At 35.0% G+C, this 19,959-nt stretch overlaps 1 protein-coding gene across 1 annotated transcript in view; it reads right to left on the reverse strand.

The window, feature by feature from the left end:
• Positions 1-1,523: 1,523 nt before the first annotated feature.
• GALNT3 (polypeptide N-acetylgalactosaminyltransferase 3) overlaps positions 1,524-19,959 on the reverse strand; it is a 29,899-nt gene continuing 11,463 nt past the window's right edge. The window contains exons 3-10 of the mRNA XM_036745534.1: positions 19,692-19,841; positions 18,568-18,802; positions 17,908-18,025; positions 13,382-13,582; positions 11,479-11,610; positions 11,082-11,183; positions 3,744-3,896; positions 1,524-2,364 (exon numbers count right to left, since the gene is read on the reverse strand). Of these exons, the coding sequence (XP_036601429.1) occupies positions 2,242-2,364; positions 3,744-3,896; positions 11,082-11,183; positions 11,479-11,610; positions 13,382-13,582; positions 17,908-18,025; positions 18,568-18,802; positions 19,692-19,841 (1,214 nt within the window). The 3' untranslated portion in view covers positions 1,524-2,241. The remainder of the gene's footprint in view (positions 2,365-3,743; positions 3,897-11,081; positions 11,184-11,478; positions 11,611-13,381; positions 13,583-17,907; positions 18,026-18,567; positions 18,803-19,691; positions 19,842-19,959) is intronic.

A 19,959-nucleotide genomic window follows, 5' to 3' on the forward strand; every position in this document is an offset into this window, starting at 1 on the left:
CACATCAGAAAAAAAAAAAAAGAGCAGATTACAACTTCCATGCAGAAAAGTATTATGACCAGGCCTATAAGTAGAGGCTGAATTTCCAGCTCAAGTGAGAGAAAAAATGAGATCCAGTCTAAACAACAACAAAAAAAATCTTTGTTTGAAAGGGATGGCTCTCTGGGTAGGAGAGGGTGAAAGATATATTTAGAAATGAAGGAAACATAAAAAACAAATTATATGGATAATATTAAAAGACAAAATCAGGGAGTTCTAATGTATTTTAAAATAATAGTTTGATCATAACTCTACATTAACTTAATCAGTGACAAATAACATTCAGCATTCAAAAGATTTTGTTTTTGAATTCACACCTCAAAAATCATGAGTAATGAATAGTAACAGAAAAACTGACATTGGTAAGCACATTTTCAAATCATCTTTGATAAATGCTTAAAACAGGCTGAACGCATAACAAGAGTAAGGTATAACACATGGACAAAGAATTATTGCAATGTTTAAAAATATTTTCAAAAAACCTCAAAGAACATCTTCTGTCAGTCAGTAAATAAACATTTTCTAATTTACCTATGTGCCAGGCAGTGTGCTAAGTAATGAAAGCATATTAAGTGGACATGCATGAAGGATTTATAGGAGGATATGGACAAGAGTCACATAAAATGAACTGAGGATGGGTTGTAATCCACAGTGTGAGAGAGTACATTAATGAGATCACAGATCCACTGACATTTTGAAGTATTTTAAACCTAAGGAACATAAACAGTAACTTACTTTAAGAAAAGCTATTTAAGGAAGACAAGTGCTTTAAGTAAAGTATCTAACTTTTTTTCAAACAAACAAATAAATATACGTATATCTGTGTGTATACCTATCCCCTCAGAAGTGCTGTGGGCAGCAATAGTTATCATCATTTTTATATTCCTCTCCCCGCTTTAAATCAATAAAGAAATTAAACAAGAGAGAAATTAAGTTTCAGAGTATAGTATAGAAACCAGTTCTTCTAGAATCTATGATTGAATCTATATTCTTACTTTTTGCTATACTTACCTTCTCCTATATCTGGATGAGATGTGAGATACTGCCCCACCCCCACCAACAAATTCCGAATTTATCAAAATAAATATTTTAAGTATAAAAGCTTAGCAAAAAAATTTTTAATCTCATTTTTTACTGCCCCCTTCCCCCTATCATTTTAGATGTTTAACCCAAACGAAAAAGATCACAAAATGAAAGGAGTTGTATTGAGGATTTCTTTATTGTGTTTTCCACTAGACAATAAGAAATAAAGTTTTTCTGATAAGAAAAAGAGAGGCCATAAAAAGGACTTTTTTGTAATTAAACCAGTAGCAAATAAAATTTAGTGTTCAAAGACTTGTGAATTTTGCATTTGAATTTCGATTTCACAAACATACAAGATTAATGAATTATAATAGAAAAAGAAGACATTAGAAAGCACCTTTTCCATAGAAAGTCATTTATGAAAAGTTTTTAAAAATGTTGCTTAAGGAAAACACACAGTAAGGTTATTTAAGAAAGGTCATTGAAGGAAGATATAAGTGCTTCAAGAGGAATGGGCAATGGGCTTGAAAACGGTAGTGTTAAAAATCTGCCAAGATTGAAATGCTAAAAATATTCCTCTACCACCTTATTCATTTAATATCATGTTTAAGGAAACACTTGCCAGACAAGTGTATTGAAGGCAAAAATCAATTACCTGTATTTTTAAATAAAAATATAAATCCTAGACCTATAAAATTTTCTGGTTTACACACCATATATAAAGATCAATACTTGACCTTCATTGATCAGTTTCTAGTCATTAAAAAAATACCATATCAAATCTATACTACCTCCCCAGAAACTTGGGGAAATATAATATCTTTAAGTTGTGAGTGTGCATATATCTGTATGCAACTCTGTTTAAGGATATGACACACAAACACCACCTTATTCTGCAAATTAAGTTTCAGCATACTGTAAACATCTTTTCCCTAAACCTGGACATCTCAAAAAATAGTCTTTGGTATAACTAGTTATTATTGTGCTTTAAAACAGAACCTAAAGGGATTTCTGTAGCAGTGATGCCACTTGCACATTTAAAGATATAAATAAGGAAAAATGCACTTGGAATAAGTTACAATTAGCTGCTTTTGCATAATTTTCCAAAACTACAGTGTATGCCTAGTCACAGTTTTATAAGTATATCTCCTTTTTAAATTCCCTAATTCTAAGTAACACTTAATCCTGATGGACAAAATCCCACTGCTGAAATACATCTGATGGATTGCATGGCACCAAGCTTGGATGCTCTCCATTTCCCGTAAGACACATGTTTATTGATGGATTGTATAGTAGTTGATCCTGGAGTGAAGATAAGAAAAAGAGACAGTTTCACAACACACTTCAAATACCAACACATTTCAAATTCTTGTTATGGCAAAACATTGAAACTCACTTCACTTCTAGGTATGTGGCCTAATTTGCTCTTTATGATGACAAAAACTTTTACAAACAGTTTTTGTAGCTACTCAGCTATTTTACAGCTGTACCACTTTGATCATTACAATATTCTAAAACTTACATGAAGATACTAGATTAAGGAATTAAAAAAAATATTCTAGCAACTCTAGAGCCAAATAATCCAGGAAATGTACCTGAAAGGAAAAATAGTATCGATTAAATCATGTATCCTTAAGGACTGACTATAAAAAAAAGTCTTCTTACACTGTCCCTGAAATAATGAATTTATTTTACACAAGATTATATGATCTAGACTTTAAAGTTAGATTCTAACTTTATAGACAGCTTTAAAAAGGCACATTCAGCTATAAAGGAGAAATGACATTTATCACCAGGTTCATGAGTATAGTAGGAATGATACCTGTTTTATGTAAGGTGGGCATGTTTCTCTTTTAAGAGGCAGGAAGGGTCGTTACTGGTCTGGTTTTCTTGTAGTTTGAGGTCTAATAGATCCAGTGTAGGGCCTAGAAGGCCCAAGGAATTGGTGTCAGAACATTTAGCATAATTTGTCCTTGAGAATGCCTTTCCGACCAATGTGGCTGGCTGCCACAGTGAATAAGGAGGGGAAGAACAGCACTTTATCAGTAACCTTTCTAACTTTAAGAACTGAATCTTTCTAATCATTCTAAGTAAATTTGCTTTTATTTCATTTTATGATCTACAAAAGTATCTCACTGCATTCTAACCTTCCTAGAATCTTAATAATTTAAAAGGACTGAGTTGAGCCTCGTCCAGAAAAATGAGAAAGTGTTAAGTAATTCAAATAACGAAGGCAAGAATGAAAATTTTCTTCTCTCTTATTTAAGAGAGAAAGAAACAAAAAGGATACATAAAGTATCACAAGTATCAAAACATTGCTTTGAGGTGGAATAAGGTTAAAGGGATTAATAAATAGAAAGTATTTATCAGAATACAGCATGAAATTGTGAAGGCTCATGAGTAGTAACTTATGTAGCTATTCGTAGGAAGTATAGTGAAATAGATTATTACAGACCTTAATAGGACTATTACAGTCCTTAATAGGTAGAAAAATTTTGTAAGTTTATCAATATAATACCAACAAACTATGTTTTAAAGAGTTATACACCAGGATAGTTGACATGACAGAAAATTTCCAATGGATATTACAAATGAAGTGACATTTCATATATTCTTATTAAATGTGCAAATGTTTGCAGCCTAACAAAAATAATTCAACAAAGGTATAAACTAACAAATACCTTTCGAATCTCCCATTTCTGTTCATCAATGGTAAGTGTTTTGTGACCTTTGTAGCTACATGCCTTCAACTGAACCGGGCCTTGAACAGCATGAAGACATAACTCCTGCTGGATGCTATGCCTAATTTCATGCTGTGCAGAGTATTCAAAATACTATGGAGAAAAGAAGGATTCTATTAGATACCAAGCAGCCACATAAGAATGATGGTTCAGTTGCAGAATATAGTACTTCAAATAAAAATAGACTGATATAAGCTTATCTTATGACCAAGTAAGATGCCAGCAGACCTGGGTTCTAGTTTATCTAGTTCCCTCATTAACTAGCTGAAGTAAATTTCCTTATCTGTATTTTCTTAATACTTTAATATTTTAAATTTCTTAAGATATTTCTTAAGATCTCTTTAATATGTTAAATTTCCTTATCTGTAAAACAAGGGAGTTGTATCATGTGATTTCTGACATCCTTTCCGTTTCTAAGATTCTATGATCCTTATTACTCCTTTTATTCTTCAGCTACATAAACACTCCTATTATATTCCCTTATCATAATATTTTTAGCCATTTCCTAAATGGTGGACATCAACGTTTGCAACTTCTTTGCTATATGTATAAATATATGTAAACTATATTTATACATTTATAAATGTGTAATTGAGAACATATACAATATATAAGAATATTTACACAATATCTTAAACAATTGTACAACAAGAGAATATGATCTACATCAGTCTATGACCAACTTGGGTCCCTAGTGAGGGATTTAATATCTGGTTCATATCCTTTCAATACTAAGATATGGGAAGACTACAGAGAAAGTTGGAAGATGAGGATCAGAATTTAAAAACACAAGGACCCTTAGTGAAACACTAATACCCCCAAAACTATGGGATAGGTTGCAAGAAACACAGAAATTTTATGTTAAAAACATGTTGTCTGCACTTTTTGTGGTAGCAAAGAACTCGAAAGTTGATGCCCACCATTTAGAAAATGGCTAAAAATATTATGATATGGGAATGCAATAGATATTGCTGTGTTGTAACAATGATGAACCCAGAGAAATGGGGAAAGTGAAGTAAACAGTCAAGGAAGTAAAATACACATTGACTACAAAAACATAAATAGAACCACAAAATTTCAAAAAAATGTATGTTGCTAAATGACAAAAAACAAGCTTGGCCTCCCCAAAACACATAGGAACAGACATCTTCTTGCTACTCTTTTGCAGAAGTTGGATGGTGGATGGTATCCTATGACTGTGGAAAATTCCACATGATACAGGTTTCTGATGTACTACTCAGTTTTATGGCTTTTTTTCTTTTATTCCTTTTTAGCATTCTTAAAGTCTTCATCTTAGTATATTATTTATTATATGATATAAAGAATGCACTTCTGGGAGGAGGAGCGATAGAGAGGGAAATATAGGTGTTGTAGAACAAAACATATCAATAAAAATCTATTTTTTAAAATGCCACTTTTTTTCAAGTAGTTCTGGTCTTTTAAATTTCCCCTCAGTTTCCACTTATTTGGTGAAGAACTTTTACATATTAATCATATTAACTGATCAGGAGGGAGGTTTCTTTACACTGAGGCAAAACCAGGATCACAAAATCTTGAGCTAGGAGCCTTAGTGACCACTGAGTCCAACCCCCTCAATTCAAAGATAAGGAATGTAAAGATTAGGTGACTTGGTGTAACCACAATGATGCTAGCAGCTATTGTGGGGGTGAAAGACCAACAAGAGCACACAGAAGGGCTGCTAGCACAGGTCCTTTGATCTGCTTTTCTACGGAAAGCAACTTTAAGGGGTTAACAATCTCACTTTAATTAAACATGCATATATCATTCACTTAGTTCAGGGGGAAAAGTCAGCACCCTGAACTTCAGAGCAATACAAATAGAAATTACAAACAGATAATATAAACAGATCAACAAATAGGCTTTTGTCTGATCATAGCAATACAGGCATAGGTACCAGAGAGAAAAGCACCACCATCTGGGTTTTCAAAGGTGGGGCGGGGAACCTTTTACCTGCTACCCAGAGTCTGATCACCAACACTCTTTAAATTAGTGTGCCCCCAAAGGCAAAACGCTAACCTCTGAATTTCTATACACTTCTTCAGGGTCAAAGGCCATCACAACCATGCGACTCAAACTCCTGTGAACTAGGCCTTCCCTTGATGTAAGCAGCTTTTCCCTATTCAATCAAAGATTCCTCAGTGCTGAGAAGCACTCCAAAACAAAAGACAAATAAAGACTCATAAAAGGCACTAGAAGGAGAAGAGCAAAAAAAAAAAAAAAGTCCCACCCTAATTACCACAACACTTGGCCAGCATCACAAAGTTAGTAAGCATCTGAGTTAGGATTTAATCCCTACCTGACTCTCAGCCCACATTCTGAAAGGCTTAAAATACTTTGGTTATGCTTCTGAAAAAGGGATTTTTTTTGGGGGGGGGGGCGGGAATATGGTGAGAGATATCACGACAAAGGTAGATGAAGAATCAATCCTGAAGCCAGAAAGATGTGGTCTCAAGTCCTGACTCTTACACTTATTAGCTCTGTGACCATGGACGAGCCATTTCAATGACCTAAGCAACTCTCTACAGGAAGTTTTCTTAACCAAGAGTCTGTGAAAAAAAATTTTTTAATATTGAGAACTGTATTTCACCATAATTGACTTCAATTCCTGTGTTTTACTTTATGCATTCTGAAGAGGAGTCCATAGGCTTCACCAGACTGCCAGAGGGCCCATGATATAAAAAAGGTTAAGAAAGTCTGCTCTAACACCATAACTTACAGATGAATTGCTGAGCTGCACTTATAAAGAGGAGTTTTATCCTAAATTCACTATGGGAATAAAAGTCACAGGTCTGGACCATCATGATCACTTAAAAGAAAAAAGATAATGAGACATCTTTCTTGCCTTAAGAATACAAATAAAATGCCTCTCTTGGGGAGTTTGGAGGACAGCAAAATTTCTTCTAGGTAAGAAAAGAAAGGATTAGAGGTGTCTTGAAGAACTTTGCATCTTAATTATCTTAGGAGAGAAAGTAGGATGAGGCAAAGGGCATTCCAGGTGGAAAGAAGCACATGAGTCAGAAGTGCAGAGGAAGCAAAGCAGGTATCATGTTCTGGCAATAAGTAAATAATCCAACTGGGGTGACTAACAAATTAAAACTAAGGGAATTATGGAGAAAATGTCTGATTTTTTATAAAAAAGAATGGTTTTTAGAGAACTTCTGAATCACATGACCAATAGATAGAGAACTAGACATTTTCTCTGAACTTCATGAACTTTCAAACTACTCAAAAACAGAGACTGTGTATCAAAGACAAAGCAACTTCAGATGTCTCCATGGTCTAGGGCATCAAGAACTCAAAAGAAAGTTTAAAAAAAAACCCAACAACCCCCAAATGCATTAATTAATGCCTGACACACACTCTTTCTGAATGCAACCCTTCCATGGCAGCAAGGCTGCCCTAGCCAACCAGACTCATGGGCTTACAACAAAACAATCTCATATCACTGTCTTTCCACCCCCTCCCTCTTTCCAATGCCATGGAGCTCTAAACTCCATACTCCAGATATTTGCTGAGGCCTCAAGACCACCATGGTAATGTTCTGTGCCGCAAAAGATCTCTACAGAATGGAAGAACAGAGAGAATGGGGCAAAACACATGTCTGGGCTTGAAATAGAACTCAACCCTACTCTTCAGCAATCCCTGGCCCCAGAGAGACAAACTCCAAATGACAGAAATTGCCCCAAGCTGCAATATTATCAGTATGGCCATGCTCTGAGTTGTTAGGCTAGAGAACTGAGCAACAGAAGGAAATGGACAGGGCACCATGTTGAGGGCTGTGTGTGTGGCACTCTACTAATCCTGAGAGAAAAGGGCCCAGAATCAAGCTGGCTCAGTTCTTCCCCTCAAAAATAATTACTCGAGCACAAAGACCTAGGCTAGTGAACCACAAATTGCCAGGTGCAAGAGGAGGCTGAGACACTTTTGAGATCTAGCCACCAAGGAAATGACTATTGGAAGTGAGGGAATCAGGGAAAAATAAGAGGAAAAACCCTGAAATTCCCAAGGATTTCATAAGTAAGAAAATTCCAAGACCTTGAGCATAAGCAGATAAGCCAAAAGGGAAACCTTTAACAGCAGAAGGAAATATGACCTCCAGATCTAGTAAACAAGTGCAGACATCAATGAATAAATGCTAAAAAAACAAAGGAAAAAGATTCAACACTTGATGAGATAGAGGACCCTGTGGATTTTGCGGAGAACATGAATTTAAAAGAGAAATGAGACTTGTGAGAGCAGAATTTATGGCCTGAACAGCAAAAATAATGGACAGAATAAAAAAAAAAACCTTGAAATTGTGATGTTAAATCTCACCAAAGAAACAAAAAAGAGAACTGATCAGGAAGGCAAGTACACAGAAGTAAAAGACAATAAGCAAAAAACAATAACAGTAAAAGGAAGCATGCTCTCTATACAAGCATATTGATATTTGATATTGATATCAAAGATGGGATGCATAGAGACAACCTAAGAAATACAGGTCTCCCCAGAGAACACAAGTCAAAAAACCTGAACACCATAATGCAAGAAGTAACATGGGAAAACTGCCCAGAACTTCTGAACACAGAAGTCAAAATGCCAATTGAAAGAATCCATAGATAACCCCCAGAAAAAAACACAAGACTGCAAACTTAAGACACATAGTGGTTCAACTTAACAATTCCATTAAGAAACAACAAATTCTACAAGCAATCAAGAAAAAGATTTTCAAATACAAAGGAAAGGAAATTGAATAACAAAATTGTTCTGCATCCACCCCCAGGAATGAACAGAACAATGTATTCTGAGGAAGAAAGGAGATCAGGATGCACCACAGGATGACCTACCCTGAAAATCAGAGCTTAACCACAAATGAAGAGAGATGAACATTACATAATAAAGAGGCAGTCAAAAACACTCTAAAACAGATGGTTTTTAGGTACCACATCTCTCCTGTCAGATTGGCTAAAATGACAAAACAGAAAATGATAAATGCTGGAGAGGATGTGGGAAAATTGAAACATTGTTACATTGCTGGTGAAGTTGTGAACTGATCCAGCCATTCTGGAGAGCAATTTGGAACTATGCCCAAAGGGCTATAAAAATGTTCATACTCTTTGACCCAGCAATACCACTTCTAGGGTTGTATCCCAAAGCGATCACACAAGTGGGAAAAGGACCCATATGTACAAAAATATTTATAGCAGTTCTTTTTGTAGTAGCAAAGAATTGTAAATCAAGGGGATGCCCATCAGTTGGGGAATGGCTGAACAAGTTGTGGTATATGAAGGTAATGGAATACTATTGTGCTATAAGAAATGGGGATGATACGGACTTTATAACAACCTGGAAAAACCTACACAATGTAATGCTGAGTGAGCAGAGCAGAACCAGGAGAACATTATACACAACCACAAATATATGGATTCTGTGATGACTAACCCTGATAGACTTTGCTCTTCTCAGCAACACAAGGTGCAAAGACAACTCCAAAGGACTCATGATGGAGAATGCTATCTACATGCAGAGAAAGAACTATGGAGTCTGAATGCAGATTGAGGCACACTTTATGCTCGCCTTTTTCTTCCTTTTTTTTTCTCTTTTGATTTTGTGGGGGTTTTTTTGGTTCTGTTTCTTCTTTCTCATGATTCATTCCATTGGTCATAATTCTTCTTCACAACTTGACTAGTGTGTAAATAGGTTCAATTCAAAGTTATACGTAGAAGATATAACAGATTCCATGCTGTCTTGGGAAGAGGGGTGGGGAAGAAAGTCTGGAACTCAAAATTATATAGAACCAAGTGTTGTAAACTAAAAATAAAAAAAAATCTCAAAAAAAAAAAACCCAGGTGATTTTTAGCAGGGCAGCTCATTGTCAATTCACACAAAAACCTAGTTTTAAAATATGTTAACTATTTACATCTTCTAAAATGGAACGCTGGGCCTGCAGTTAGGAAGATTTATCTTCCTGAGTTCAAATCTGGCCTCAGACACTTAGTAGCTGTGTGAACCCAGGCAAGTTACTTGACCCTATTTGCCTCAGTTTCCTCATCTGCAAAATGAGCCAGAGAAGGAAATGACAAACCACTCCATGTCTCTGCCAAGAAAAACCCAAATGAAATGACTGAATAGCAACAACAAGATGAGGAGGGAAATGTAAGGTGAGAAGGCAATGTTATTAAGACAGACAATCAGCTCTTGGTTTTCCATTCTTGGGCTCAATCCATCATTGGCTCTAATCCTTTTTCTTAATCTCTTCCAAAATGACCCCCAGTTGCAATGGATTCACTAGTATTCGTATTAAGAGATGGGACCTAAGGTCCACCAAGATTAAAGAAAGTTGAAGGAGAAGAAAACTGGGTGGTGCTGAGGGGAAAAGAAAGGACTCATCCTCTTAAGTGTCACTTTTTAAAGGTTTCATGCTTATAACAGACATCACAAACATTTTCCTTGCATGCTCAAAGAGATAACACAATCTTGCTAACAGCTGCTTTGTTAAGGTCAAGGAGAGAAAAGCTAGTGGCTGCATTTTTGCATGGATTTTCTGTCTTAATTTTCCTCAGTAAGTAGAAGTTGACCAAATTTCTGCACCTGACATTTTAGTTCTAATTGGTAGGAGAGTAGGAAAGGAGGAGTTAGTAACAACGCCGATGCTAATCAGAGCATCAAGGATAATGAATTTGAGAGCTGGGCTTTTCACTAATTGATAGGCTATAGATGACTCAGAGTGGAAATGTGAATGGGATGTTTCCTGCTGGAATAAGCTTTCACATAATGATAATGTTTTTCACAGGAATAATTTATAATTGTACCACTTAGGGATTAACCATAAATATTATATAATAGCATGGGGTCATCTACTTCAACATGTGGCCTTCATGTATAATTTTCTACTAGTTTCATGCCAACAAGAATAACTTTAATAATCCATTAATAGTAAGGTATTTAATAAAGTGAATTATAATTTTAGTAAAAATGGTATGAATTAAACTCAGTTATTTTCTCACTAGGTATTTCTGCTGGATGGATGTCCAAGCAAGTTACATAGGCATAAGCTGCTGCTGTGGTCAAAGAACAAATGTGCAAAACAGTATACTCCTTGCACCTTAAATATAAATGATCCAATTTTATCTAAATTCACATATCCACAAAGTGGATAGTGCTTAAAGCAAAATGTGATCCTGAGCATAAAATATTAGGTTATAGGAAAAAGCAGCAATATATAATTTACATTAATCTATACGTGCTAATATGGAGATTATTAATGTGGTACTTTACCTGGTTTCCCCCAAGACCGTGACATGTATACATAATTAGTGGTTTGCCTCCTTGGTTGTTTTCTCCAACATCCAAGCATGAACGGCGGCCTTTATTTTGTATCTGAAGGAGTTTTTTTTGAGTTAGTTATATTTAAAATTCAAGAAATTATTATTTGTATAGAAGTTCAAGTAAGATAAAAATCAATGTGAATAAATAAAATATGGGAGTATTAGTTTAGAAAAATCTCATAAGTAATTTATCAAGAAACTCAAAATTCTTGGGCACCTATGTGGTCAACAAATATTGATTTTACTTGAATAATAGAATCAGTAAAAAAAAAAAAAATAACAATCTCAGATTTGAAAGGGTGTCTTGGTACAATGAGAAACCAATGAGAAAAAAGGAAGATACTTACATATCCAGATATTACAGGGTTAAGATCTGGCACATATATTTCTGGATAAACATGGTTTAAATACCAAGTAAAATTTTTACATTGGAGACGGTGTTTTATTTCAAGTCTTTTTGAAATATCTCCAAAGGTTTTCTGAAGGAAGATAAGAGAAACAATTACAAGCTATAGGATATCTCATTTAAAACTAGAACTAATCTTAAAATCTTAAAATTTCAAATCTTTTTTTTTGGGGGGGTGGGGTCCTCTCAAAAAACTCTAGGCCACCAATGAGTTTCACCTTAATTGCACCAATTGGTGTCTAGATGATGATCTCTGTTTTCATAGAAGGTATCGTCAATGCTGTTGCAATGATTACAAGTCATGACACAGTACGTGCTCTACTACTTTGGATTTTGTTGTTGTTGCTTCTCTCTCATTCTTGAAGAGGACCATGACATCAGGAAGGCTCCTCTGGAGCTGGCTGGAGGTGCCATGGAAGACTTTGGTCTTTTTAAGCTAAGGTCTCTCCCAGGTCTCAGTTTGACTGAGGCAACACCCATTCAGTGATTAAGGCTAGATAAGAAATGAGGTAAAGAATGGCCTCTTTTGCCTATTCCAAAAAAAAAAATTTTTTTGGGAGGGGAAGACCCTCAGAGTTTCTAGCTGAACAGAAACAGTTGCACTATTTCTGATATATGCTCCACAAGTGACAGAACTTTTCCCACTCAAAAGTATTTACTAAACTTTTTAGAACATGAGGTAGAAAGGATCTTTCTAGATCAATTTGTCCAAGCCTCTTCATTTAGCAGTTTGTATAAGTGAATTGCCCAAAGTTAAATGATGGATGGATAAATGACAATGTTGGAACTTGAACCCAAATCTTTTGAGTCCAAATAAATTAAACTATGAGTACCTATAATTTACCAGGTTTATCTATGAAATCATTTTTTAGTAAAATCAATGAAACTCACATCATTAGATATAAATAAAAACAGCATTTATAGACTGTGACCCCACCCCCCACCCCTACCATTTACAATAAAGAGTGCCAAAACAGTTGGGTCAGAAGATAATCTCATTTAGAGAGCTCCGTTTGCTTATTTCAAATGATAATAGAAAAAAAAAATCAGATTAAAACTCATTACTCAAAATATTTGTCTAACAGTTATGACCTCCTCTCCACCAAAAAAAAAATCAAATTAAAAACAAGAAACAATATATCACAAAGATATCTCCAAGCAAAGCCAAGAACAGTAATTTAGTTTGCTAAGCATTCAGTCTTATATTGCATTTATTTAAGAATGAAGTGTCTAAGGTTAGCAATACTAGTCGCTAAGCTCCATGAGGCAAGGTCCCAGTCTCATACATTTTTATATCTCTACCAGTACCTAGAACAGTGCTGTGTACATAGTAAATGAATAACTCTTTGATGAATTAAATTGAAACTATGGTGTCAAATTCAACATATGAAAGCCTTGCCACAAAATTTGAGGGACTTCTGAAGTGAAAATACATTGTTCTTGAATTTCTCACCAGGAAATGGCTACTTAGATATGTGCAATTCACCATATATGTCTATCAGTGTGTATGTGCTCTTTGCAGTTTGAGTAACAGGGTGAATGTGACTGTGACCTAAGAGAAAAGACAGTAACCTAGTATAATAGTGCTACAAATGTGCTATATTCTTGCCATGTTTCACTAACATTGAAATGCTGATCCTAGTCATTTTGAATTAAGAAAAAAAAAGGATAAAAATGTAACAATCTATTAAAATGAAAAACTTCTCTTAAAATTATCTTTCTATAGTTGAAACAATGATGCATTTGACTTTTTTTAAAAAAGTATTTTTTTAATGGTTTCTGGTTAAGAAGATTTCAATAAGCAATCTGATAGGCGCAACTTTGATTTTTTACTTATAACCTACCTGTTTAAAAATTTTTGCTGCTTCTGTATTTCTTCGATAAAATATATCTTTAAATTCATCCATCCAGACTTCTGCAAGACGAACTTGGTTACGAGCAATCACCTGAGTACCTTTTGGAAACGAATGAGGGCTTTTGCTGCGAAAAACATGTCCAACAACAGAGCAAGGCATAATCTCCAACTGCCCACCACATTGCCATACCTGATAATTAATGATATTTTTGTATAAATTCACAGTATTTGGAAGATTTTAAATGTAAAATAAAAATAAAAATTCAAAGTGGTTTTCAACTTCATCGTTAAGCAGCTTGCCAAAAATATAAATGGGGGAGAAAAAACATCCCAACTTCACAAATTTAAATTTACTTGCATCACTTTTTACAAAATGAGCCATCTTCTAGTGGCAACTAATCATACTTTTGTTTTGGAAGGCCATCCATCCTGAGGTCAATTATCTCCCCAGTTCCATACCTTAAAACTTGTCTCCATATTCATCACCTGTCCTCTCTTCCTTTGTTCCAGTTACAGAGGGTAAGTTTTCCTTCTCTTTGTCAAGGCAAAGGGTTTTCCTGTACCCATAATCCCACCCCTTTACAACTCCACAAAGAATATGTCCCCTCAATCATTTCCTCTCTGTTATCTTCAATCTCTTCCTAACCCACTGGCTCCTTCCTCAGTTGCTGCCTGTAAACATTAGAGGATGGAGAGGGGGTGGGGAGGGGAGAGGGAGAGAGTGTCACTCATGGGGTCTCTCTCTCTCTCCATCCTCTCAAATTACTGTCTTCTGTCCTCCTTTACACTGTACTTGCTGCATGCAATTCTTTATTGCAAACTTACTTCTCAACCCCTTGAAATCTGGCTTCTAATCCCACCCTACTGAAATCACTAAGAGATTACCAATGATTCCAAGTGCTAAATCCTATTTTGGTTTTATCTCCTTGACTTTTCTGATGGCCATTCCCTTTTTCTGGATTCTCTCCTCTACCTTACATTACATGTCCTGGCTGGTTCTTCTACCCATGCAAATGATCTTCAGCAATTTTTGCTACATTATGCTTAATCTTTTCTAGCTTGTAAGCATAATTGTTCCCTAAGACTCTGTCCTGGGACCTTTTTTCCTCTTTCTCTACACTCTCTTATTTAGTGATCTCATTCAATTCCTGGGATTCACAGATGACTACCAAATTTTGCATCCAAGCTTAATCTCCCTTAAACTCCAGCATATCGGACAATCATAACCTGGAAATTTCAGGAGAACCTCAAAACTCAAACAATCTAAAATGGGACACATCATTTTCCCATCAATAAGAGAAAGACCAGAATTTAAGAATACCTCAAAGGACCAAGCTGCATCAATTGACAGTACATTTTTTTTAATCCACAAGGCAAAGAAAATAGAAATAGTAGGATGACATTTTTATTTTAAAGCAAATTATAATAATTTTGTGTCAACTGATGTTCCTGGTCCTTCTTAAATCTGTCCCTTATCCAAATTCCCTTTTTTCTCTGGTGGGTAGCATCGTCCCTGAATTTCCCCTCTCCCTTAATTCCATATCTAGTTGCTACTCAAGTCTTTCCTTCCTATATACTCCTATTGCTACCACCCTGATCCCTCATTACCTGTTGTCTATTATAATATGGTTTCAATCTCTCCCCTTTCAGTTACCACTTCACATGATTGCTAAAATAAGTCTTCCTAAAACACAGGCTTGAAAGTATCACTTTGCCCAATCAAAAACTTTCAGTAGTTTCCTATTGTTCAGATGAGCACTTATGACCCTTTATAATCTAGCTGCTACCTACACACAGACCATTTATTTCACATTACTCTCCCCTTCATGAAATCCACGTTCCTGTTAAACTAACCTACTAGCTGTTTCCTGAATTCAACATTCTATTATCTGCCTCTATGTATTTACACAGTGGTTTCCCTATGACTGCAATTTATTTTTCATTTTCACCTTTCGAAATCTTCCTGAAAAGATCAGTTCAGTTGCAATCTTCTCCATAAAGTCTCCTCTAATGTGTTGTAAGTTAATGTACTCTCCCACTTCAGATTTTCCCAGAGTCCTTTTTCAGAGTTCTCTTTTGCCCCCTTCACTGCCTGCCTTGTATTGTATTTTGTCTACTGAGTGCCCCCAGGAGAACATAAGCAAATTTTTTGAGGGCAGGAGTTATTTAATTTTTGTCCCAGAACCTAGCTTAGTGAATTACATATAATTCATGCTTAACTCACAGAACTACAATTCACATGTTTACAATGAATGAACTAACATCAATATGAGCATCTAACAACCCACAAAGCCATATGCCAGTAACGAAACATTGCAGTGTGGTGAACTGAAAATTCTGACTCTATTTTGGATATTTTATAGAAAACCTCGGAAAATTTAACTTCTACATTATTCCATTATGCATTTGTTTATGCATTTTCCTATGTCAACAGGTGGCATTTGTATGGTGTTTTAAAGTCTAAAGAGTGCATTCCATCTATTCTCTTACCTGAACCTCACAACAACTCCCGGGGTAGATTCTACTGGCATAATCCACATTTGATGGTTGAAAAAACTGAACCTCAGAGAGATTAAGTGACTTGTCCATGGTCACACAGCTAGTGACAAATCTGACACCCTAAACATTTATGCTACAATGAATATCTAGCAGCAAATTGAAGATGTACTTATATTCAATAAGTATACCAAGACAAAGGTCTCTTTTGTATTATACATCCAGCCACTGACCCAACTCTCACTGGTCATTATGCATAAATGATGTGGGCGAATGGAAGCATAGACCAGTAATCTAAGGATAAGAAGACCCAGGTTCTACTCTACCCTAGCAAGATGTCAGTTTTAAATACTTTTTAAAAAATCTCATAGCAATAACAAATTGCTATTTTTATTACCATGAGGAAGAGGAGTCAGGTATAATTTGTAAAAACAAATACCTATCTTTTAAGTTGAAAATTTTTAATATATTCTTCTTCCATTAACAAATCAATATTTATCTCTTTAAATTTTTTTAAAATTAATTTTGTCGCCTTCAACCAAAGGCCCTGAATAAAAAGGATTCTGAAATCTGGTTAGTTATAAATATTTACAAGTGAACTTCAATCACAGAATCACATTGCAATATATGGTTACTGGCACATAGCTTTGTAGGTTGTTAGATATTCACATTGATGTTAGTTCACTCAGGGTAAACATGAATTAAAGCTCTGGTGACGTAAAAGGTAGTTCTAAAATTTCACAGTATGAGCAAAACATTGCTGTTGTTTTTCAAGCCTTTAAACTATAATTTTTCAATCTGATGTTATACTTCTAAGGTAGCTGATGGGTACACAATGGATAGAGCGCTAGGTCCGGAGTCTGAATCCTTGAATTCAAATCTAGCCTCAGACACTTACTAGCTCTATGACTCTGGGCAAGTCACTATTTTCCTCAGTTTCCTCAACTGTAAAATGGGGATAATAATAGTACCTGTTTCACCGGGTTTTTTTGAGGATCAAATGATAATATTTTTTAATAAACACTTAGAACAGTGCCTTGCACACAGCAGGCGTTATATAAATGCTTATTCCCTTCCCTTTCCTTCTGGTTAAGAATATTTAATTGAATACTGTAAAATCTGATTACAATGCAATAGGTTAAATCTGATGAAGAATTGACTCAATGTTATTCATATGAATGTCTTCAAATCTTTAAAAATATATCAATAATAAGGAACTTAAAAAAGATTTGTTATTGCCATGACATTGTATAATGCTTTGTCATTTATGAAGAGCATTTGAGCCATATAAGAAGTTTGTGAGGTAGGTGAGGCAAATATCATTATCCCCCTTTACAGGAAGCCAAGGCTTCCTAATCTGTAAAGTATCTGCCAAAGGTCCTCTGGTTGTGAAATGGTATAATGGAGACTCGAGCCCAGGTCTTCTACTACTCTAAAGCATACCAGCCTAAGGGGTAAAAACAAATCATGAAAAACACTGAAAATAAACCTCATAAGAAGAAATTGTTTAACCAAAAGCATTAAGGGCTTCCTATGTGCCAGGCACTGTGCTAAGCAGTACAGCAAATAAATATGTCATATGTAGGTAAGCATCCAAAGCTGCTGCTTTGCTTCTTATATTAGAGTTAGCATTCCACACCACATTCTACACAGAAAACTGCTCACTTTGTTCAAACATTTAAGTCCTATGACCTTTAAAATCTTATATACTCATTTTTCCATTCTGATTCCTTTGGCAATCAAATTATTTCCTGAAGCATAGTGATTTGATTATATTTATCTTAGCTATAAGTGCATTAATAGGTATTATTGCTCAAACATAGGGGCTTAACTCCATATCTTCTTGTATTTCTGCAGCATTAAAAATATTAAATTATGTCTTTAAAGGGAAGGGTTTTCTTCCAAATTTTCTAGCACTTAAGATTTAAAGTGCATATAACACATACTTTATAATCCATATCAATTGATTTGCACAAAGTTATCCAAATGGTTAGCATAGTTAATCTCCAATAAACTTACTCTGAAAGACATTTCTATATTTTCTCCTCCCCAGATTTTCATTTCTTCATCATAAGTTCCAATGTATTCAAAATATTGTTTTGATATAGAAAAAAGACCTCCCGCAAAAGTGGGTGTTCTGCAAAACAAAACAAAAAAATAAAATAAAGTTTTTTTCAAAAGCTAATGTAACCAAATAAAGGTTAAAGAGAGCATTTTGTAAATGTCATTTCAAAATGAACTTCTGAAGAAAACAGTTAAAGATGCCATATGCACTAGGCCCTTCACTTAGCTAAATCATTCTCAGTGGCATGAAACATGAGGAAAAGGAAACATGATTTTCCTCTTTCCCCAGTATTTGATTTTAACTTCAATTACTCACTAATAGCATGAATTGGATCATCAATGCTATGTATTTGAGAGTCAGAAAACCTGGGTTTGTGTCCCAGAGGTGCGACCTTTTAGCAATCCACTTCACCTCTGGAGGCCCAAGTTTCTTCATTTGCAAAATGACTACATAACCATGTAACCGGGACTATGTAACTCCACTTGCTCTAAATCTACCATCCTATGACCCTATATGTCAGGACTAACCCAAGAATGGCAAGTGCAAAAAAAATATCTGTGGAGTAAATCCATCATGTTGATGCACATTTACTGACATAAGATTTGGTTCATCACCTAATTGGATAGGTTTCATCTTTTCTTCTTTGCTTTTCATGATCAGGAAGAGATTCCCAGCCAAATGATAAACTCCAGTCAAAGTTTCCCCGGTTGTGGTTATGTCCATAAGGAGAAGGTTTGCTGAATTCAAAAGTATTAAGATCTATCGACGCGATATCCGGACTTACAACTGCCGTGTAGTTCTCAGCTATTCTTGACAACAAAGGCTCTAACCAACCATAAAAACACTCACCTGGTGGGAACAAAATTTTAATTACTTCACAAAAAATTTAACAGAAAAAATAAGTATACTATAAAATTATTTACATTTTGGATGTCACTTTATACTTAAAATTGGCTGCCAATTTTTTTTTTGGTTTTGCCTAATAAGATCCTTCAAAGACAAAAAGCCTTAATGGAAATGCTCTGGGTTATTATTATTGACATTTAAAATGCACTGAATTCATAAACCCAAGAGATAAAATGAGTATCTAAAAAGCTGGGCAGGGAAGAAGAGGTGCACTCAAACATTCATAGCAATGATTGATAATAGTAAAAGAGTCAAGATAGAAGAGATAATAGAGAATAAAGCTGGGTCAGGACAAAAGCAATTTGGCCCAAGGATTACTGATGATGGTTATTATAAAAAAAAGCAAAAAACAAAAACTAGTAAGTAGTTTTTTTTTTTCCACAGCACTGATAGATTAAGGATAGAGATAAACAACACAAATCTAGCATCATATAAAGGCATTTCAAAGAAAAGTTTCTTTGAAGGCTTTGTAAATCTTAAAAAATATAGATGTAGGATTTGTAATCTTCTGAAGAATGTGCATCTAAAAACGAAAGCTCATTAGGAGAAAGGTTAAGGTTAGCTACTGCTGGATAGCAGCAGGTTCAAACATTACAAAGAACAGAGCTCCATGTGACAGAGTGGTAGCTCACATCCTTAGCTAGTTAGGGGTGCAAGTTGTCAAGGTTGTCACCTTCATTGTGGAGGAGCTGATCCTGAAGAAGAATCAACAAGACTAGTCAGTGTCCCCAAAAGGCCAAAAATTAAAGCAATTTTTGGAAAAAGAGTATGAAGAAAAAGTAGATTTTCTTTAAAATTTGTAATGTTAAAAGACTTAATTACAGATACTTACAGTGGGAATCTAAAAAGGTGAGTGTTTCAGCAGTTGCTACTGATGCTCCTAGCAACCGGGCATTGATCAGACCTTGTCTTTCTTTTTGTCGGACAACTTTGACTATTTGAAATTGCTTAACATATTCATCTAGCTTATCATGCAAATATTCTGTAAGAAAAACATTCTAATTTAATTTTAAGAATTTGTTTTCATATTCAACACCTAGAAGTAAAATACACAAAATACAAACACAATTTCAAAAAGATAAACAATATACCAAATAAAA

This window comes from Trichosurus vulpecula, chromosome 2, assembly GCF_011100635.1.
Source record: "Trichosurus vulpecula isolate mTriVul1 chromosome 2, mTriVul1.pri, whole genome shotgun sequence".
Taxonomy (NCBI): Eukaryota; Metazoa; Chordata; class Mammalia; order Diprotodontia; family Phalangeridae; genus Trichosurus; species Trichosurus vulpecula.